Source organism: Balaenoptera physalus, assembly GCF_965194825.1.
Source record: "Balaenoptera physalus genome assembly, chromosome: 18".
NCBI lineage: Eukaryota > Metazoa > Chordata > Mammalia > Artiodactyla > Balaenopteridae > Balaenoptera > Balaenoptera physalus.
The window spans coordinates 9,872,843-9,896,344 of NC_138899.1; the positions used below are offsets into that span (position 1 = coordinate 9,872,843).

Below are 23,502 nucleotides of genomic sequence, written 5' to 3' on the forward strand. Positions count from 1 at the left end.
GAGCATGCCTGTAGCTGAGTACCTGTGTGTGCAGATGGGGGGGTGGGGTGTGAGGGGGCGAAGGGAGCTGTACTAGGCAAGTGGAAGTGGATGGGTTGCATCCTGTAATCTTACATTGTGCAGTACAAAAGGGGAAAAACAGTACAGGCAGGGACTAGCTATAGAAAGAACCCTGGTAGCTAGTTCAGACTTAAGTCTGTAGTATTGTTTTTGTTGTTATTTTAGTTTTCCATGTGCCATTAATTCAATTCAGAATCTCAGGAATAAGGCAGTGGGGAAAGGTCAAAAATCTCACCTCAATCCAACAGAAATGTACTGGATACATTTCTGAAAGAAAAACTCTAGAAATTTGACAATAAAGCATGCATAGTTATATGAATGACCAAAAAGAGAATTCCACTCACAATGTAGGCAAATGTCACACTTTGTGTCTCTTTGGATAAGCCATGTCGTTTCAGGTTGATTGAAAAAAGGAAGTAAAACCAATTGGAGGATTATGGAAAGGTACAGCAAAATAAAGGAAAAGGAATACTATCTTGGAGCATGAGGAAGAATGCAAATTTCTGCATTATTCAACTAAATAAATAATAATAGACTTAAATTGCAGGCAATTGAGCAATACAGGGAAAGAAATGTTTATTCTATTTTGCCTTAATCCAAAAAGGCTATAATGTATCCAACAAGAATTATACCTAGGTCCAATAAATTTAAGCAGAACTTAAAAGAATTAATCTAAAGGGAAAACAAAATCAAAATTACAGTGGAAGCAAAAACGAAACCTAAAGTTCATCATGAGGGCGTCCATGTTTCCTAGAGCAAATATACACCGAAGTGGATTAAACAATGATTATGAGGTAAAAACAAGCTAGTTTCTAGAGAAGCATAATTATCTCTGATTAAGTCTAGAGAAGCATTTTGCCAGAGGTCATTATTATTAATAGTAATAATTACTGGATTTAAGTATTTTTTACATGTGAGGTCCTTATAGCAAGAACTTTTCATAGATAGACATTTATAGAAAGAAAGAGATACACATATACATACATAGATATCTACATATATGTAATGGAATCCCCAAAACTACCCTGTTAAGGAAGTATTTTCCCCACATTATAGATGCTATTAAAAAAAAAGCAGTGAGGAACATCATCAAAAATCAGTGAGAACCGACAAGAAACTGTATACGGCTACAATAATTAGAAGAGTATGATTTAGGGTTAACATACAGATGAATGGGCAAACATATATGTCCATTGAAAAAACATATGACAAAGAAAGGATCACAATGAATGATTAAAAGACTAATTATTAGTAGTAATGTTGGGGATACCAAAGCCCTCTCATACTATGTACCAAAATAACTCCCTGATAAATTAGAGCAAAGATATTTAAAGTGTAAAAATGTAGAAAGCAAAGAAAATACCATCTTTCATCTTAGATGGTCAGGGACTTTTTAGGCCTAGAAGAAGGATACATTTGAATTTTCAAACAAGTCAAAAATAATCACCATAGGTAGTTTTTAAAAACAAAGGAAAATGTGACGGTACAACCATAATTTGTAATACATGTTAGTAAGAACATGTCAAATGGACAAGGTTTGTTCGTTATTTTGGTTTTTGGTTAATGATAATGCTCATTGCCAACAGAAGAGCCTCTCACACATTGCAATTTGTGTAACTTTTCTGAGAATCAGTTTTTCATTATGTATCAAGACACTAAAAAGCATTTTTACTCTTTGATCTAGTAACTGCATTTCTAGAAGTCTACCCCAAGAAAATATCCACAGTGCACACAAAGATCGATCTTCAAAAAAATTGCTCTTTGTAGCATTATTTATCAGTGTGAAAATTTTAAAACAACTTGAATGTCCAATCATAATAGAATGTCTAAGTAAACTTTGAATATGGTGGCATATTATACAGTTACCAAAACTGTATTTTTACAGAATGATTAATGAGGTTAGTCATGAGTGACATAAGTGGTGATGACCAAAAATCAAGCAAAGAACCCTAATACAGCACTATATTTGCAGCTGGATTCAGTTTTGTTTCCGGTACATGTATATCCCTAGGGAAAAATAAACTGGTAGAATTTTCAAATTCTACAACAAATTCTAAAAAATATATACAACCTCGTTTGAATTATAAGTAACATTTTATTCTTTATGCCTTTTTGTACTTCCAAATTTGTACAATGAATGGCTTCTTGGTTTAAAAAAATGGAGATAGGTAGGTAAGTTGGTAGACAGATAGATAGATATAAAAGCTTAATTTATAATTACACATCAGTAAGAAAAATAATTGTCTCATTTTTTAAAATAACAAGAACATTAGCTGATAAAATTTTAAATGAAGGAAAGTATAGATATAGATATAACAGGGATATGCAAATTGTATAAGACTAATTTCAGTTGTATAGTAAGACATTTTAGTTTATGACTTATAAAATCAACTTTATTAAATTCAAGTCATTTCAATTAAATATTTATTGGTAAACAACTATCAACTTTATTTTCAAGACGTTAGAGTACTAAATAAGCACTATCAAGATAGAAGCAAGGTTTTGAAATTTATGTTTGCAATAGAAAAGAGCAGACAATATAATTTGCAGTGAAGCTTCTTATTTGTGAACTTAGATTGAAGAGAAATGAGAAATCAAAGCCCATTAAAAGAGAGCAAAAAATAGGCAAACTATTTCCAAAGTGTGGGGATTTTTAGTATGCAAAAATATAAGTATTTTCTGACTGATGCTGCTTTCTATTTGAAGCCAAATAGGAAAACCTTGTTCTTGGGCATAGTTCTACAAATGGATAGTAAAAAAACACTGGGAACTTCCCTGTGTAGACTCGGTGGTATTTTAGTTACGAAGGTTTTCTGAATAAATCCTCAGTTTTATTTCACAGTGAGACGTACATCTATGTTCTTAGGAGCACTGTCTCTTTTGTATATGTTACTAGATCTCTCTTGCACCCAAAGTAAAATATTAACTTTCATCTGCAATTTTATAGCACATATTTGCCAGTGAAATGCATCATTTACATTATGAAAATTTAATATGACTGACATTAGCAAAATCGCTAATTAAGAAATAGGGCATAAATACTTCAAGAAACTTGACAGTCTGTTCTATGAGGAAAATTAATTCAGAAGTCTCCTATTTGCATAAATCTCCAGGTCTCATTTTCACAGCTGTTTGTTCTGTCAGCTAGATGGTTGCATTTCAAAATTATTTTAACATAATCGGTGGGAAGTATACCTTTCAACTAAAAATATCATGCTCTGCAAGAAAGATTGTTAGGGGGAAAATATAAGTTCATTCATTTTACCTCAATCTTGTTTCCTTAAGATAAATGTTTCTAATATAGGAACTTTAACGTTTAAGTCTTAAATTATTAAAATATTTTTATTATTAAAAGACAGTTTGTAATTTTAGATTCTCATGAAATTGAAAAGGTTGTGTCTTTTTCATTTGGAAAAATGGTAACAAGTGAAGCTTATTTTAGCAAAGCATAAAAAATATTGGCGATATCTAATTTTTATTAACCAGTTGAGCATAATACAGAGTTTCAGATACATACTCAGTACCGTGCTAGACAAAGGAGGCAACAATTTTAAATATGATTTAGACTAGAGCATTGTTTGTTTTAGTAATTTAGATAAGGAAAGGAGATCAGCAATTACTAGATCTTAAGACGTCTTGTTACCTGTAATATTCAAAAGGACAGCAGGAATTTGAAATCAACAGATTCCAGCCTAGAGACCCAGAAACATGGCTTGCTACCTGCAAACCTGGATCAGTCATTTAAGGCTTCTGTACTTCAGTTACCCATCTGCAAAATGTACAGTAACTAACACAAGATTATTGCTGAAATTACTCTAAATAATGGACAATGAACTGCTTTGGGGGCTGCAAAGCACTGTATAAATGCTAGTCATGGCTCAGTGTCTCTTCTCATGTTCTTAAATCTTACCCTGAAAGAATCCTAGGAGACTGTACAAATCTATGATTTGGTCTACATGGTCATTTATGGTGTTATATGTAGAAGTTAACCCAAGCACGGCCATTTATAAGAAAAGAGATGATCAGATACACCTACGTTCACTTTCATAACTAGAAAAGGATTCACTAGTTTTTGCAAATGAGCTTCTGCCATCTTTCCTTTTACTCTTGAAATTATATTTAAGTGTAGACTCTACTTAAAGTAATTTGCTGCTGGAATAGGCATAACATTTTGATTTCTGCTTTGCTTCTAATTACATTCAAGCTCATTTTGACATTTAAGGCCAATTACATTAGTCTAGATTCAGCAAGACTTTTCCATAGTAGTCTAAAGTTTGACCAATAAACAGGCTTTTCTCCTCTCTCTCTTTTTACTCATTTAAATGGAATGCTTGGCAACAAGCATATTTTAGGAATTATAAAAGCAAAATAAATAATGTGGGTTCATTTTGAAAAAAAAATAAAGGCAAAGAACTGCTCGGTCTTTCTTGCCAACATAAAAGGCAGTCACAGAATTAATTGAAACCACCAGTTTCAACTTTATTTCTATCTAAATCACAAGGAATAAGGCGCAGTCATTTTACAGAGAAATTAATATTTTAATGTTTCACTTCTGTTAACAACAAGGGTAGTTGATTTCAACAGATCTCAAATTTCAAGAGTTCGTATATGGAGAGAGATAGCTCCAAAAACTTTGTCACGTAGAAGTCACTAGTAACTAAACTCTTCAGAACTCTCCAGGCCCTACAACACATTTCAGTCAGTCTTCGATTGCATTTTAAGATTCCAGTATATGCGATGGCTTAGAGCACATACAGCTAGTATTTTATTAAGCCCCTACTTTCATTCCACTTGCTAACACCACGGTTTTTACTGTTTATTCAGTAAATTCTCTTATCCTTGACAGCACTCACTAAAAGTCAATTTATAGTGTCTAATAGTATCAAAACATTTAGTAACTTTATTCTATAGTTTTTATAGTGAAAGTATAGTCGAGGAAAATAGACCAGAAAGTATATTGTATAAAAACAAAGTTTTCCAATTGACTGCCAGTACCAATTGAGAGCATAGAACAGTAGACACCTATAGCTAGAAGATATCTTAGGAATCACTTAGTTCAAAGATGAAATAAAATGATGCCATAAAAAGCACTGTCACACTTTCATGTATGTAAAGGAAATATCTTCTTAAAAATATAATTTATCATATATTATTTTGGGCTTTACAAAAATGGAATCACACTGTATACGATGTAAAAAGTTCAAGTCATAAGAACTATACAAGAATTCTGAAATTTTAACTAGTGTAATTGAAGTTGTTTTTCCTTGGGACAGATTTTTAAATCACTATTTAAAATATTATTTGGGAATTCCCTGGTGGTCCAGTGGTTAGGGCTCCATGCTTCCACTACAGGGGGCACGGGTTCTATTCCTGGTCAGGGAACTAGACCCCACAAGCCACACAGCGCAGCCAAAAAAACCAACAAAAAACCAAGTATTATCTGTATAGCCCTTTAATGTTTATAATAAAGTATTCACACATGCTTTATTTTGATTCTTAAAACAGTCTTCAGAGAGTGATAATGTGATGGCACATTTGAGGAAGATTGGTGTCAGGCTGGCCGTGTGCTTTACCCAGAGCCGCTAAGCCAGTCAGCGATTTAACCCCAAACTCAGGCCCTGTGACAGCAGAGCTGAACACTTGGTTCTTTACGTCCCTGCCCTACAACTCACAGAGGGCCAGGGTCTTTATGCTCAGCTCATTCAGCCTCTATTTTAAACTGCTCTCCTTTGGCTCTGACTTCTGGGAAGGGCATCTCTTGAGAGTGAAGGCAGAGATGAGGTGGGTGAGGTTAGATCAGATGAGAAGTTTTGAAAAGCTCGTGGCTGAGGCTTGCTGGGCAGTGTTGAGGTCTGGTTGGAGGCCAGGGTGGAAGGGAGCCCGTCTCCATATGGAACCAGTGGAGGGGCTGGAGAGGTGCAGACATGAAGAGTTAGATTCACCTAGGAGTTGGCATGTTTCCTGAGAGTTTCGCAAAAAAGGAAGATGGAGTTTGGAGAACTGAGAGGAGTGTATTTGAATTGATAGGCCATGAAATTCCATCTAAACCAGACAAGGAGAAATTTGAAGTAAAGAAATGGCTATTGCCAATGGCTTTAACATTACAGCACTATGGTTTTACTCCAGATTTCAAATCCACAGTATTTGTATTTATGGACACCTTAGTTTAGCCACGGTAAGTGGTGACTCTTAGAGCTTTTATTTACTGTAGGTTTTTAAATGCATGTAATGTCATTTTTGTTGGTTTTTCCCAACCCCTAATTCTTCATAAGGCCTTGATCTTGTTGGTCATGATTTTGCCAACCAGTGTACTTTTTAGAAATTTAACTCCAACATTAGGTAGGTCCAAAATTTGCTGTGTATTGATGTCATTTTAAATATTGTTAGAACTTTGAATAGTTGAATAAGTTTTAAATGAAACTATACAGCGAAATACTAAAGGATTGTGAGATCAGTGGGTTTTTCAGAAGATAAAACTCCTCTACATTTTATTCCTATTTGAATGGGGAAAAAAGAAGCAAGGAGATTGAGTAGGTGAATAATTAAGGCAATTAAAACTGAAGGAGGTGTCACTTTTGTACTCAGTGAATACTGTCAAGGCAAATCTTCTATTTTACGGCTGATTGGTAGTAAGACACAGCAGGGACACCCTCAATAAAAAGGTTGAGCTACTATATAAGTTATCAAGTGCATTTCATTTTGAAGGCAAATCTTTTGTAGAGAAAGAGTCCTGGAAACCAGCTAAAGATAGATAAGATAGATGCAAATTATATTGTAAAATGCAAGTTGTATGTCAATGACCTGAGTTGTATTCTTCACCACATTTAAAAAATTTTAATGTCTATATTTTTAAAGTAAATATATGTTTTACATGTGTTTTAATACACAGTAAAAAACATACATTAAGTATAAGGTAATTTTTATGTCCACCAAAAGCCCATACATGAATGTTCGTAGGAGCATTCTTCTTTTTTAATTTATTTATTTTTATTTTTGGCTGTGTTGGGTCCTCGTTTCTGTAGTTCTGTAGCTTTCTCTAGTTGTGGCGAGCGGGGGCCACTCTTCATCGCGGTGCGCGGGCCTCTCACTGTCGCGGCCTCTCTTGTTGCGGAGCACAGGCTCCAGACGCGCAGGCTCAGTAGTTGTGGTTCACGGGCCCAGTTGCTCCGCGGCATGTGGGATCTTCCCAGACCAGGGCTCGAACCCGTGTCCCCTGCATTGGCAGGCAGATTCCCAACCACTGCGCCACCAGGGAAGCCCCAGGAGCATTCTTTATAATAGCCAAAAAGTGGAAACAACCCAAATATCCATCAACTGATGAGTAGATAAAACGTGGTATATCCATCTAATGAAACATAATTTGGCAATAAAAGGGAACGAAGTGCTGATACAGAGTACAGCATGGATGAACCCTGACCTCATATTATATGATTCCATTTATAGAACATGTTCACAGTAGACAGACCCATGGGGACGGAAAGCGTATTGTTGGTTGCTGAAGGCTGGCGGACGGAAGGATGGGGAGTGACCACTATGGGTACATAGTTTTGGGGGGATGATGAAAAAGTTCGTAGGTAGTAGTGATGTTGCACAACTGTGAAAAAACAAAACCACTAAATTGTCTACTTCAAAAGGTGAATTTTATGGTATATAAACCATATCTCAACAAAGCTGTTACTTTAAAAAGTTCAAAAATAAGAATATTTACCCTCTTCCCTAGTTCCTCAGTCCTTGCCATGCCAGTCCTCAGAGTTCCAAGTTTATTGTGTAGGCTTTCAAGCGTTTTTATGCACACAAAGCATATCTAGATACGTATATTACAAATAGAATCATACTGCATTTTCTGCTCTCTCTCTGTTAACGAAAACCTAGATGTTTACTCACCTACTTTTTAAAATATGTAATTTTCTTAACCTAAATTGATATCCACACATACTAAAAACCAAAACATGCTTTGGGTCATCAAGTTATCAAAGAGCATCCATGATATATATTTTTTAAAGGCTAAGAACTACTTTACAAGGTCTAGACAAGAACTTTCAGCCTGTTATTTCAACATAGGAGAATACCCTTGCTTTGCTTTCACCTAACTCTAAGAAGATCTACCAGAAAGAGATTTGGGGTCCGAAATGGGGCCTTGAGAGAGAGAGAAGGACGTCCTGTCATTGAGGAACCAGCCAACTCTATGGTGTGGGCCCTCGGCGGCCCTGGTGGAAGCGTGGTCCCAGGGATGCTGTTCACCCCACCTGGGATCAGTGTGTAAGGGGTGCTAACTGAACAAAAGAGAAGCTGTAAACATACTTGTTTATTCCCCTTCCTCCCCGTTTTGATGATCTTATTTTTATTCAAGTCTCCCAATCTCAGTTTATGGCAGGAAAGTACAGCACCAAAATGTAAGGCCACTAAGAGGGAAACTACAATATTAGATGCTTTGGTAGGAATATTAAGGAATATTGGGGATAAATGTGGAACTGAGACCCTAACCAAGGGTGGCTTTAGCAGGGTTTCCTGGCAGATTGGACGTAGGATGTGGGGAAATGAGAAGGACCAGAGAGATGTCTGTGAGGTCATTGGCATGAGTAACTTGAAGAATGGATTTGTCATTTTACAAGACGGGAAGAAGTGTAGGAAGAACAGATTTAGGGAGCAGGGCCTGAAGAGTTTGATTTGGGACATCTGATGTTTGAGATCCCTGTTAGCTAGACACCCAAGTGGAGATATGGAGTTGATTCTGGATGTAGGGCTGGATATACAGATGCGGGTGTCATCAGTACATAGACCGTATTTAAAGGCATTATAATGGATGAGATCAACCAGTTAGTGAGTGTTGAGAGACAAGAAAGAGATCTGAGGACCAAGCCCCGAGGCTCTGCAACATTTAGAGATTCGGAAATTGAGGAGAAACCAGCAAAAGATCCTGAGAAGGGCTGGTGGTGAATTGAGTGGCCCTGCAGTGAGGTGCTTAGACCCTTCAGTGATCCAAGACCTTGTTCTCTGCTCTTAGATGTGTTTTCTCCTGCATCATCCCTGGAACAGCTCACTTCCTCACACTCTGGTCTTATGGCTTTCACCCTCTACCCTCGTTCGCGCCCTTCGCTTTGCTCCCACATACCCAAGGAATACATCACACTACGATTAGAAAGAGGTACTCATCAGGCTAATGATTTTCAAAACCTTCCTTCTCCATTCAGTGAACATCATTGCAGTCTCTTTAGTGCATTTCTTTCCCACTTCTGTTCATTCAGAGATGTTCCTTCCTTGGAATATCAATGTGCTTATAATTACAACTCTGACTTTGTCGTGACCCCTTCTTGCTCCTACCAGACTGCATAGCCAGTCTCCATTTAGTCGTTCACGTCCAGATCCTACTGCTAACAGTGTGATTTTTCACTGTAGCGTCCACTTGAAATCATTAGAGATTTCTTTTTAACATCTTTATTGGAGTATAATAGCTTTACAATGGTGTGTTAGTTTCTGCTATATAACAAAGTGAGTCAGCTATACGTATACATACATCCCCATATCTCCTCCCTCTTGCGTCTCCCTCCCACCCTCCCTATCCCACCCCTCTAGGTGGTCACAAAGCACCGAGCTGATCTCCCTGTGCTATGCGGCTGCTTCCCACTAGCTATCTGTTTTACATTTGCTAGTGTATATATGTCCATGCCACTCTCTCACTTCGTCCCAGCTTACCCTTCCCCCTCCCCGTGTCCTCAAGTCCATTCTCTACATCTGCTGTGTCTTTATTCCTGTCCTGCCCCTAGGTTCTTCAGAACCTTTTTTTTTTTTTTTTTTAGATTCCATATATGTGTGTTAGCACACGGTGTTTGTTTTCCTCTTTCTGACTTCCTTCACTCTGTGTGACAGTCCATTAGAGATGTTTTTGATTGCTTTTCTTCTTCCCTGATGGGGCAGGGTTGTTTGCTCCCGATCCCTTCCTCTGCAGCTGGGCTGTTCTCGGGTTAGCTGCTTATTCCTGACTCAGTTAGCTGCCGCCAGGCACCTGCAGTGTGAACAGAGCCTGACCTGCACAGCGGCGTTTAATATGTGATTATGTCATTAGACACAAAAAAGAAAAAGCACTTGTAAATGGAGTCTTTACCCCTATTTACATCTGTAGGATTGGACTTGGGGGGTAAAATAGCAAAAAGCACAGACCTTCTGTCCCGAAAACCTACAGAAACGAATAAAACAATTAATTATCAGCCTGGAAAAAATTATACCAGCAGTAACCACACAAAGAAAAGGCCACAATTTCATACCATTATCTTTGAATAGCAGCTACTAGGAAAGATGGAGGGAGGAAGAGAGAGAGAGAGAATCAGAGAGAGAGGATGAACACTCCAGGCTCGTGCCTGAAGCCTGTTTTCCAGAAGTTGAGAAGAAATTACATTGGAAAAGCAAATCGTAAAATATGTTCTCATCTCCCTCAGTTTGAGAGCCTCAGGCTGTGGGGATGTGCAGAGCCCTGGAAAAGACATCAAGAATCTCCCACAGGTGTAGACGTGATTGATGCACCTCATTTTACCAGAGGCAACATAAACTTCTAGGTTGCACCATTTTTATTTTCCCAGCTGGGAAGAAGGCTTGAGAGTGAAAGCAGAATGATCATAATTTCTGAAAACTAGGAATCTCCCATAATAAATAAAAATTCAGCATAGTGAAAGGATGAAGAGAAAGGAAGAAAACAGAAACCAGGAGGGAACAGGAGCCCCAGGGAGACAGTGATGGGAGAGACCCAGCTGTCCTCTCCTGGTACCCAGAGGACCAAGACCAACAGAGTCAACCTGTCTTTGCCCTCACCTGGAGTCAACGGAGTGCTAGTGATGCTGGAAGGAAGCTGGTGAATTAGAGGAAGTGAACACCTGGGACTGATGGGCTGGCAGCAATAAAGATTTCCAGAATCTACCCACAGTGTGGAAATATCTGAAGCCTGATATTTCAAGCATAGCTGCCCATGGCCTCAGCTAATACTTCTCCTCCTGCAAACCCCTCTCCTCATACTGAGACAGCAAAACATAGAGAAGAAAATCTAGCTGACAAATTGAAACAGGACTCTGATAATGGGCATGAGATTCTGGGATCACTTTCTGACACTATATTAGAGGGAATAAAAGATCTAGATGAGAAAGTTAAAAATGAAGGCTTTGCATTTGCAGCAGCATGGATGGGCCTAGAGATGATCATACTAAGCAAAGTAAATAAGCGAAAAACAAATACCATATGATATCATTTATATGTGGAATCTAAGGCAGACATAGAGTACAGATGTGTGGACACAGTGGGGGAAGGGGAGGGTGGGATGAACTGGGAGATTAGGTTTGACATAAATACACTACCATGAGTAAAATAGATAGCTAGTGGGAACCTGCTGTATAGCACAGGGAGCTCAGCCCGGTGGTCTGTGATGGCCTAGTTGGGTGGGATGGTGGCGGAGGGGAGGGGGGTCCAAGAGGGAGGGGATGTGTGTACGCGTATGGCTGATTCACTTCTCTGTGTGGCAGACACTAACACAACATTGTAAAGCAATTATACTCCAATTAAAGATAAACAAATAAATTAATTAAATAAAATACAACACAAACATATCTATGAAACAAAGACAGACTCACAAATATAGAGAACAAACTTGTGGTTGCCAAGAGGGAGAGGGGTGGGGGAGGGATGGATGGGGAGTTGGGAGTTAGCAGATGTAAACTATCATATATAGAATGGATAATAAACAACAAGGTCCTACTGTATAGCACAGGGAACTATATTCACGTGCAGCAGAAATTAAATACAACATTGTAAATCAACCATATACTTCAATAAAATTAAAAAAAAAAGGCTTTGACAATTGTGGAGTAGGTCTAGAAGGTAATTAGTCCAAATTAAAACAGCAGTAACAGGCCTCCAAGGAAAATGTCTGAGAGTAAGAATCAAATGGTTTCTGGGTAATTGAATGCTCCAAGAAGAACATGTGTAGGAGAGGAAAAGTGGAATTTATTCTAAACAATAAGGAAAATGTTTGATAATCTGGAAGCTATTTAAGGTAGAAGGAGGAAAGCATATTATTTCTTTTCCCAAGGAAACATGTCAAAAAACAATCAGAAACTCTCAACCAAAACAAAACTAAACTAAAAATTGTATAAGAACACTGTGATTCAAATAAAGTAAATTAAACTGGGCCAGATTCTGAGAAATTAGGGGAAAGTAAGAAAACGGTCTCCACTTAACCTTGAACATTTACCTTCTAGTACCAAACATATCATAATATTGAGGCCTGAAGGAGGAAGTATTATCCTAGAACATTACCAGGATAACAGTATTACATAGCAATATTTTCATAGTCAACATATTGACTGTCAATCTATTGATTATCAATGTACTGACAAGCATGGAAGACCCAATCATGACTAAAAAACAAAATGTAAATACTGTTGAACAGAAGTCTCTGTCTAAGGTAGATAAATCAAGAAATACTGAACGGGGATGTGGGTAGCACCACCAGAAGTAAAAACAAAAGTGGTTAAAAGCAGTGGCTTCTGGGAAATGGGACTGAGATACTGAAGCATATGGCCATTGCTTATTATCTGTTAAGAAAGCCATCATCAGGCTTCTTTACTATGTAACATTTTTAATCATATGGTATCACCTTGATTAAATTTTTGAGAAGTAATATTAAGAATGAGCTTAACAAGAAATGGACAGAAACTATATAAAATGAAATCTTTGTCCAGAATCTTGAGTAAAGACTTGATAAATGGATAAATGGAAAGATATGCCTTTCTTTGAGACTGGAAGATAATATCAATTTTTCTTAGATTCATGTGATTCCAATGAATAAAACAAGAGGATATTTTGGGGTAATTAACATATAAAAATAAATTTTAAAATTCTGAAAACAAAAGCTTATGAGGAGGGGCTAGTAACTCTACCGCTTATTAAAATGTACAAAGATTAGGCAATTTGGAGATGAAATAAATAGATGGAAAAGAGTAGAAAGTTTAGAAATAGAGCTGAAAGTGTATGAGTATTCAATGTATGATGCAAGGGATTTTTCAAATTAGTGAAGAAAAGACAGATTTTTAAAATTATATTGTGCTGAATCAACTGATCACCTATTGAAAAGAAAAATAAGATTGATTTCTGTCTCATTTCTTATACCGAAATAAATTCCAGATTTAAACTGATTTAAACATTGATTTCTGGTTCAAATGTTAAGCATAATAAAATAAGGAAACGTATGGGTACATAAAAATATGGGTACATTTATATCTAATTTTGCAGTGAGAGAAGTCTTTTTAAGCAAAATATAAACACCTTAAATAAAAGGAATGGCAAATTAAACCACATAGAAATTTAAAATTTATTTTTGTAAAAGTATACCGTTAAAAGATAGGGAAAAATATATGGCAGATATAAGATTAATTTTCTTAATTTATAAAGAGCTGGTTGAAATCAATATGGGGAAAATAAAGGTCAACAGGATAGGAAATGGCGTAACACATGAACAGGGAACTTGGAGAAAAGAAACAACTTCCTCCAGGCCTTTGTTCATGACCCCCTTCTCCACCATTTAAATCCTACTCGTCTTCCTCATGAAAGTCAGTTGCTATCATTTTCTCCAAGCTATTCTTGACTCATCCAAGAGGAATACATCTGTCCTTCCATCTTGCTTCTTATAGCTTTGCCATATTTCTCTTAACGTGCCATATTTTTTGTTCTTCCATTTCTTAGAGTTGGCCATGTTCATCTTTTTCTTCCACTCCTATTATAAATTTCTTAAGAAGCCATGTCTTCCTCATCTCAGTCCCCAACACATCAAGTCTTCAGGAACCACTGATAATCCATGTCCAAATAAATAATGTAAACAGGCTCTTCAAGGAACACAGATCCTGCAGACAATATAAGTCAGTAAGTGTATTTGATTCACATCTCAAACAGACTGTCACTGGGATTTAAATTCCCAGATAAAATCTCAACAAAACTGATAACGTACCCCTCATGCAGGACACAACTTATTTTTCAGCCTGTAATAGAAGTATTTCATGGCCCTGCCTTTCACTGGTCTATTGATGTAAGTGACTATAAACACCAATCATGTTGTAACAGAAAGCTTTGCTCTCAAATATAAGTCACAGCATCTCATAGTATGTATGCACTTTCAGGTGGCTGAGCTGGGCAGAAGTGAGACTTGTTTTCTTTTGAAACTCTGAAAGAGTAGAGGATAACCCGACGTTCTTGCTCACATTGCTTATCTCACAGCAACAGGTTATAAACCCCTAGCTTCATGTTCCCGAGCATTTACTGAATGCATAGTAGCTGAGTATTCGTGAAAGCTAATGCCGTAGATGAAAACACATTAAGTTGGTTTCTGCCCAAGGCAGCGGAAAGGTACACCTGAATTTTTGGCCTCTAGGTACCAAGAATAAATCTGTTGGACTTAATCACAAGTTTCCTGTCACTTTTGGGGAAAGAAATCCATGTCCAGAAAAATTCCTTTTATCCTGGTAGGTGTTTTGACTCTTCCCCCTTTTACTGTAGAGTCTCTTGGATGTCCACACACTTTCACGCTGGCGATAGCTCTGTTGAAGACGATCTGGTATTTTTATGTGAATCATCTTTGGAACTTGTGTTGCTTGCATTCAGATATAATAAATATTCAATAGAAAAAAAAAAACACAGGGAAAAAATAATTGCCCTCAGTGATAGGTTCTGGCATACTTATGAGGTTAAACGATGTGTTGAAAAATTCTCTGAAGCATTTTTAGGATGAGCTAAAGCTAATATTCTCTTTGGCACCCTGTCGAGGAAAGTATTATACTGTCCTTGTTGATGCCGTGTTCAAGTATCAGTAACAACATACTTCATACTTTCATTAAGGAAACACTTTGTAGGATGATGATATTATAGAAAAATTAACTCAAGGAGAGGTTAAATGTTTCACACATGGACAAAGGGTAAGAGAAAAAACTTATCTCCTAGTTCAAGATTCATTTAACAATGCATTGTTCCTTTGTTCAAAAAGGCCTATTATGTGCTGAGCATTGAACATCGCACTTGTAAAAAAAAGTTAATTTACTTATCCCTAGTAGGGAAAACTGCTAAGAGAGCTTTCTGCGCAATGAGGCCTGGGAAGTAGTAGATTCCAGACTTCACTGAACACAGGAAGCAATACTTGGAAAAGTACTTGCTTTGGAATCATAATGCCTGGTGCTACTTCTCTTAGTGCCACAAATTAATAGAGTGACTTTGGGATAATCACCCGTCTTTAAGCCTCTTTTTCCTTATCATCAAAAAGAATGAGTCAGGTTAGGTTATCTTTAGCATCCATTTTGCCTCTAAGATACTATCAGTGTGACAGAGCTTTTATCTTGGGCTCAGTCCATCTTTGTATTATCCTAGACCTTATTTCTTGGAATCCCAATACCTGAGAATTCAATTTATGTCTTCCATTATACTAAAGTCTGTAAAGATTTTTTTAGAGTCACTAGATTCCAACTGTCAGCTCTCCCCAACATCATCATAGGTTCTCATTAAGAAACATTTATTGACCACTAATGTGTACAAGATACATGAGTCAATGATGGATATATATATTTAATGATAAAAACATGTAGGAATGAAACTAACCAAAGATCTTTGCAGACAGAGAATGAGTCTTTTAGCTAGGCTGGCTTTTGTTGGAATGCTCTAGTTTTAATTATTTTATTTATTTTATTTTATTTTTGATCTTGGGGTTTCTTCCATGGTCTTGACTGTCTTGAAAATTTTGTTTAAAAATCATGAAAAATGTGATCATCTTTATTAAGTTGCTTAGCATGGCCATATCATTTAGAAAAATTTCTTTTTTAAAGAGTCTCATGTTTTTAATATAACTGAAATAATTTGATAGATGGATACTATAAAAGTAAAATTAATGTTATTATTCTCATTTGCCTTTAGACAATCAAATGTAATTCACTATAAAAATAAGTTGTGCTTAACAGCAAAAAAAAAAAAAAAAAATACAGTAATCCACTGGAAATGTTAAATAGTTAGCTTGCTAAAAGGGAAAAACAAGGAAATAAGCAAAGGTTCCTGAATTTTGTTCTGATTTGATCAGCAGTATTTACCACCAACAAAGCTAATTTTAATTCAGGGTAATTATTTTAGTTTTCCACATTGAATAGCTAGATATCAGGCTTTTAGAATCTTTGTTTTTAGCCCTTTCCTATCTGTTGAATGAAGGCTGTTTTTTCCCTGCTGAATCAATAATATTGAAATCAAAGTCCTCAACACTATATACTAATTCTAAGTTGCATGTAAGCCCAAGGCTGGTGTTTAATACTTCCATTCTTTTCCTCTGTAGGCATTTATGTCCATGTTCCAGATCCTTACCCAGGAAGGATGGGTTGACGTCATGGACCAAACGCTAAATGCCGTGGGACACATGTGGGCACCAGTGGTCGCCATCTATTTCATTCTGTATCACCTCTTCGCCACTCTGGTGAGTTTAGCATTTCTTTTCAATTATGTCTTACAATTCATAATGGGATGAACATCAACAGATTTTTGGCCTATTGTCAATTTCAGAATCAGAACCAGAGAACCAAGGTAGAGTAGTCCCGTTGGATGAGGTCCCTTCCATTCTAAATGTATATGAATCAAAGAACTACTTGAGGAACTAGATTTCAGATCTAAGTAAGAAGTTGTCTCCATCAAGGTCAAGTGGTTTACATGAGGGAAAACAAGATAAAACAAAATGGAAATCCCACATCCATGTACTGACTTACCCATCTCTAAGCATTCACACCCTCAGCGATCTAAGGATCAAACCAGAACTACATTATTATTATTTTTTTATCATGTAGAGACACTCTCTTCAGTTTCACTGCATCCTCTTCACAGCTGTAATTAAACTGAAAACAGAAGCTGGAGACCTCAGGGTGCAGTCAGTTAATTAGAAACCAGCTCAGTGTTACTACACTTTGTATGACTAAAAGAAACACATGGGGAAAAATAAAACACATGGCTGCGAATATTGTAAAAAGCGTGATAAAAACTGAATACCAAAATCCAGGAAAAAGTTTCCTCTGTCACACAGATTTTTCTCTTCGATGTATTTCTATTAAAAAGGTAGGAAAAAGTTATGAAATATGGCCTGTGACATACTAAGGGATGTAATTCTTAGGTCTTTCTAATGCCAGATGTACATCTTCATATAATAAATTTGTACAGATTTAAGAACCAAATTTAATCTCTAATATTATGCTAAGAGTTCCAAGGTAAGGACCCAGAATGTTACCCTTCATCAGGAACACAGGAAATAAAAACAACTGCTAGTCTTTATTGGGTGGCAAAATTCTTTATAATTTTATTCCTGATATCTGGAACAGCAAAGTTAGGTCACGTTCCCACCTTACAGATGATGAAACTGAGGAGTTAATTTGCCCAGTGTCACAGAGAGTGTAAATGTTAGAGCCAGAACATTCCCAAGTCTGCCTGGTCTCAAAGCCCGGGTCTTGCAACTATTTATTGCTGCTTCCCTAGATTCTGAAGCTTGTCTTTGTCACTGAAAATGTCTGCAGCAAATCAAACCTCTGCCCAAGTCACTAAGATAAAACAAATTACATACAACCTCTAAGGTCCCTTCCAAATCTAAATGTCTATGAATCAAATAAGCGCTGGAGAAACTACACGCGTTAAACTAGAGGCCGCATTTGCTATAGGCAGTGACCTTCAAAATGATAACACGTCTGCAAAAGGTGTATGAGGATACATTGTTATGTGGCGGAAGGTCCTGGGCTCAAACAGTGGAATCACGTAGAAATAGTTTTGGCATTTTTTACATGGGGTGACTTTAAAAATATTCACGAAAGGAAAGAACACTGAGCAGTGGGAATGGAGGTCTGGCTTCTAAAGACGAATCTGGCGGCACTGGTGTTGGCAGGCACTTGGCCCTAAGGTCTTTGCATCCTCCCTGACAGGATCTCTAATCTGTGTCATTCATTCATTCATTCATTCATGAACTCAACTAATGTTTATTAAGCACCTACTATGTGTTTAAGTTCCTTTAAGACTATGGAATAGCTTGGAGACTATTGATCATGGGTTAAATGCAGGATAGATGGTTGAAATCATCTACGTATGGGAATAATCTGTCTAATTGTTGTTCTGTTAAAACAATATAATCTTCTGCTCTCCCCACTGCAGATTTTTCACACTTAAATATTTGATTCTTAAGTCATAGACTAACACAATATGTAAGCAGGAAGAAAAATGATCTAGCCTAGTAAATTATTTAGCAAAGTAATTTTTTTCAAGTGGATTTCTACAGGGATCACTAATATAATGAAATAAAATATTAAATCTGGTAATAGACTTCTTGGGCATTCTGAATTTTCCTTATTGGGCCAAAAACATGGCATTGATTTTGGAACACTGAAGCACTTCCAAGGACTGCTGAGATTCACTTGAGCCTTTAGGAATCTACAGAGCACAGCTTGAAAACCCATATCTAATTACACACCTTCATTCCACTGATTTAAGTGTCTGCCCAAAACACTCATTGTACAGTAATTTTTTCCATTGTGATTTTCAAAAAGTAGTTCTAAAACTGAAAATTGAAATCGTTTGTTCTTTTGATCATAATTTTTTCAAATCTGTAAAGTAGTTGAGAATTGAAAAGTCTGCATGTCAATGAGGGCAGTCTGGTAAATATGGTGGAGTACAAGACTACAGACTTGAAGTCCAAAAACCTAGATTCAGGATCTCTCTCTGCTGGTCACTAGATGTGACTTTGGGAGAATCAGACAACTTCTCTGATCTCTGTGTTGTGTTATATCTGAAAGTGAGAATAATAAGGCCCAACACACCTAGTTTCCAAGGTTGCCATGTACATGTGAGGTGAACTTGTATTTCTGAGGATGTTTTAGCCATGGTGTAAGAGGATGATTGTAACTATCACCAACACTGAGTTCCTTCAAGTTTAAATAAGATAGTGTGAGCATTTCAAGCTATATATGAATAAATGCTAAAATGTTCTTGCTATTTCAGATGTTTTTAATTTATAGAAGTAAAGTATTATTGATCAGTTTAAAGTATCATTTATGCCCAAGTCCGTCTCTCTTTTCATCTTTCCCCACGCCCCTTCTCCCAGACAATCACTTATGATGAATTGGATATGAATCTGTCTTCCAGTTTTTAAATCATATTTTACTAAATTTAGCATACTATCAACTCTGAAAAGACTCATATTTTGTGTAACATTAACAAAAAAAAAAACAATTAACTATATGCATAGATTGTAAGGTGCATCCCAATTTCAGATTGTTAAAATGTGAAGATAAATGTGCACCTTAAAATCAGTGGATTACAGTAGTTTCCCACACATATATGTATCCATTAAAAATATAGAATGTTTTTAATTTAAGGTTATCATCTACAGACATTTTATACCCTTAGTTTTTAAGATCAATATTATTTTTTAGTTTGAGAGTGCTGCTCTAGTGCACTGATGGCCATCCCTGGGGGAGATGGGAGACGCCTGGTGTGCACACTTCTCTTGCCATCATGACCCTGCTCCATGCTGAGGCCAACTTACCTTTCATCAGGTGTTTCCCTCCTTACAAATCATTAGGAGTAGCAATTTTCAGAATAAATAGTATCAAGCTCTACATATATTCTCAGCTGAGTTTTTAACCAAATATTGTTTTTGAAATCTTTTCATCTTAATACACATAAAGCTAATTCAGTCATTAATATATAGAGTCATATAGTAGTCCATTGACTGAATATGCCATATTTGCTTCTCAATTCCCTTCCTGGTAGATATTTAGGTTGTTTTCCAATGTTTTGCTCTTATACTGTTGCAACTAATATGTTCGCACTTTGTGTCCAGTTGTGCGAGAGTTTCTTTAGGGTACATGCCAGAAAGATTCAATAGAATCCAGGATCCTGGATGCGCCCAAATGGCTCCATTGCACAGGTCTGCAAACCCGCACACCAGACCTGGTCCACGGGCTTTATTTCTTCAGCTTGTGAGCTAAGAATGGTTTGTGCATTTTATTTTTTTTAATTTATTTTTATTTATTTTTGGCTGTGTTGGGTCTTCATTGCAGTGGCTTCTCTTGTTGCAGAGCACGGGTTCTAGGCACGGGGGCTTCAGTAACTGCAGAGCGTGGGCTCAGTAGTTGTGGCACATGGGCTTAGTTGCTCCGCGGCATGTGGGATCTTCCCAGACCAAGGCTCGAACCCGTGTCCCCTGCATTGGCAGGCAGATTCTTAACCTCTGTGCCACCAGGGAAGCCCAGTTTGTGCATTTTAAATGGTTGTGTAGGTCCATACGCAATATCCTCATTGTTGCCTCTTGGCCCTCAAAGCCTAATGTATTTGCTATCTGGAACTTTAATTTGCAGATCCCCGTTCTACAGGCAAACTGCACTAATTTACAGTCCCACATGCAGTGGTTGAGAATTCCTGTGTTCTTACATTCTCATGTATACTGGATATTGTTAGACTTTTAAGATTTTGACAGTCTTATGAGTTGAATGGCGATATCTCTTTGCCTTAACTTGCATTTTGGGGGTTTCCATGGTTATTAATAAGGGAGCACCTCTTAGTATGTTTATTGGCTGTCTTCTTTGTGACTCACCTAATCGTGTGCTTTCTCTTTTCCTAAAAGCTAGTTTGTCTTTCTTAAATTCGTTTTTGGAGTGCTACATAGATTCTGGATATTATCCATTAACTACTATCTATGTTGCAAATATCCTCTCTCAGGTAATATTTTGTTATTCCAATTTGTCTCTGATGGCCTTTGACATTATATTTTGATGTGGTCAGAGCTATCAGTTTTTCACTTACGGTCAACATTTAATCTGGACTCGTGTTTAAGAAATTCTTTCCCACCCTGAAGTAACAAAAATATTCTCCCCATCTTCTTATAATTATTTTAAATTTTTGCCTTTCATCTTTAGATCTTTAACCCATCTCAACTTACTGTTCATATGTAGTATAAGTTGGATGAAATGCATTACTTAAACAAAACAAATCAATTTTTCTCATCCAGATTTATGTGACATTTTTAAAACTTTGAGATGTGTAGTTGGTTTCATCTACAGCAAAAAGGTCAATTCAGATTTTCTAATTTATAAATAATTTTTTAAAATGAGAAGTAATTAATTCAGTGAAAGAAAACACTATAACTAAATTTTCAAAACTGAAAGTGTTACTTCTGTACTACCCAAAAAGTCTAGGGACTGAAGTCACTTCCCCAGGTCACTGGAGATTTTGCTTAAACATTATCGACAATTGCTTTATTATCCTGTATGTCCTCAGACGGTCAGTCACTATCATGAGCTCTATCAAGTTAGCCCAATTTGATTCAGCACAGTTTTACTGAATCTCAACTACTCTGTATAAGTACTAACCTATGTATAAGTACTAACCTACATCCTGGCCATAGTGGGAAAGGGCTTCATCTCTGTCCTCTCTGAGCCTAAACTAGTACAGAAGTTGGACTAGTAAACACAAACCAACCACAGATAAAAGCTGTGATTCAAGACCTAATGATACAAGTGATAAGAGGCACGAGGGCATGCTGTTGCTTGCTGTGTGATCGATGCACGTGATAAACATTTGCTTCCCAATCATTCCAGGTCAACCTGATCTGAAATTCTTAAAATATTCACAGTAAAACAGCTGGAGATGGTTTGTGGACCAACATACAGATGTGTATGGAGGTGATAAGCCTGTGTTACATATGCATCGCATAACCTTCAAAACTGAACATTTATAAGTTAAAATCTCTATTCCATAAGTCTGTCTTTATGTAGCTTGGATTTAGCTTAAAAAGAGCATTTTTGTTAAATTGTGTGGTTTTAAAATTTTTTTGTAAAATACTACAGAGCATTTTAACCCAAATTGGAAAAAAATTTTAAAAGTCCACATAAATATACAAGCTCTGATTTGATTTTTATCCACGCTGGCCGGTGGTGCCACACAACCTGGGGAGCTCCTGATTTAGTCTTCTCAGGGACAAGCAGGCATGTGCCAAGCAGAAAAAAAAAAAAAAAAATGTTAGGCTGCAGTTTGTTCTGGAATAAGAAACAGCAGGCCATTCCATCGCCCCCTGGGGCCACCAATTTGTCAGCCCACAAGGAAAATCAGGCTTAAGTGTATAGCAAATGCATATTTATAACCATTATCTACTGTTCCTGTAAAATGTCTCTCTCATTCGCCAGGTATATATTCTGTATTTCTGTCCTGACTGATTGCAGTTTTGCCAAATGCTTATGAAATCCATCACTTCCCCCACTTTTGCCAGTGATTTGGGGATAAGAACGATAAAGACAAGCAGTTGAAAGACTCTATTTTTTTTTCAGTGTTTTCCCCTTTATTATTGTTTCAAAGGAAAGCCCTGTGATGGGAATACTGAAAGAGAGAAAATGTAATTAAGCATTCATTGTGTATAGTCTTTTTGTTACCTTTGAAGTGCTTACATTAACACAGCAATCTCTTGATTTTGCTTCTGTAGCAGCAGCTTTCAGAAAATAGTCGTATTTTGCTGACAAAAATGGGCATTCCAGAGTGTAAATTAAATAACTTGATTTTATAGAATTCATTTAAAAGTGCATCTGTGGTGAGCGTTTCCCATTTTACATTACTCTGATTACACTTGACTTTTTGTTGACCTATATGAAAAATGAAATTGTTTCCAACTACAGCCTGCAAGACAGCTTAGGAGAGTGTGATTATAAATGGTAAAAAGGAAAAGAAAACCACAAGATGATGGGGTGTTGACCAGGTTCCTGCTGTGCTTCTACTGTATCCTTGAAAATAATGTTAAAAATAGAAATTATTAATAAAGTTCACAGTAGAGAAAGAAATAAGATTAAAGGTGACATTTCAGTTAAAGGGCTATCTTTAAGCTATATAAAAAGGAAAAGAAAATAATAAGAGGAGACTTTAGAAAAGAAATGGAAATGAGAAAGGAAAGATAGATAGGGTGGGTGCAGGACTCTATGCAGAGTTGGAGAGAATGCAAACTAGGATTGGAAGCTACAGAGATAGAAATTCTCAATCAAGAAGACCCATTCTAAGACGGTAAAGCCACCTTCTTGAGAAAATACACCCTAACTTTCAGCAGCCTGCATCATGCTAACCTAGCCTCTCCCTTCAGCAGAGAGAATGAGAACCCTCATGTGTTGCACAGAGAGGTTGTGTCACAACAAAACTGGAGGAAATAATGACGCTGGGAACACACTGCTTCAGTCATTTATTGAATTTCGTTGAAATGCATTATGGTTCAATGGAAGAAAACCAAGTTAATTATCTGCGGTTAAAGGTATCCAACTTAAACATAGCAAATACGTTAGCTCAGGTGAATCTGGCTTTTTCAGGAGTGAGAGGAGGAGTTAGAGGAGAAGAGAGGTCGTGAGGAATCGCAATGGCTGAACGCCTCCTACCACATGCGGC

The 23,502-nt window shown here is 36.9% G+C and overlaps 1 protein-coding gene across 7 annotated transcripts in view; it reads left to right on the forward strand.

Annotated features, from left to right (window-relative positions):
- Positions 1 to 23,502, forward strand: part of NALCN (sodium leak channel, non-selective) — a 282,121-nt gene that overhangs the window by 145,615 nt on the left and 113,004 nt on the right. For all 7 annotated transcript variants that reach the window (XR_014255981.1, XM_082434589.1, XM_082434590.1 and 4 more), the window contains one exon: positions 16,397 to 16,534. Coding sequence is in view for 6 of the 7 variants with exons in the window: in XM_082434589.1 (XP_082290715.1) it covers positions 16,397 to 16,534 (138 nt within the window). In the remaining variant the exon portion in view is untranslated. The remainder of the gene's footprint in view (positions 1 to 16,396; positions 16,535 to 23,502) is intronic.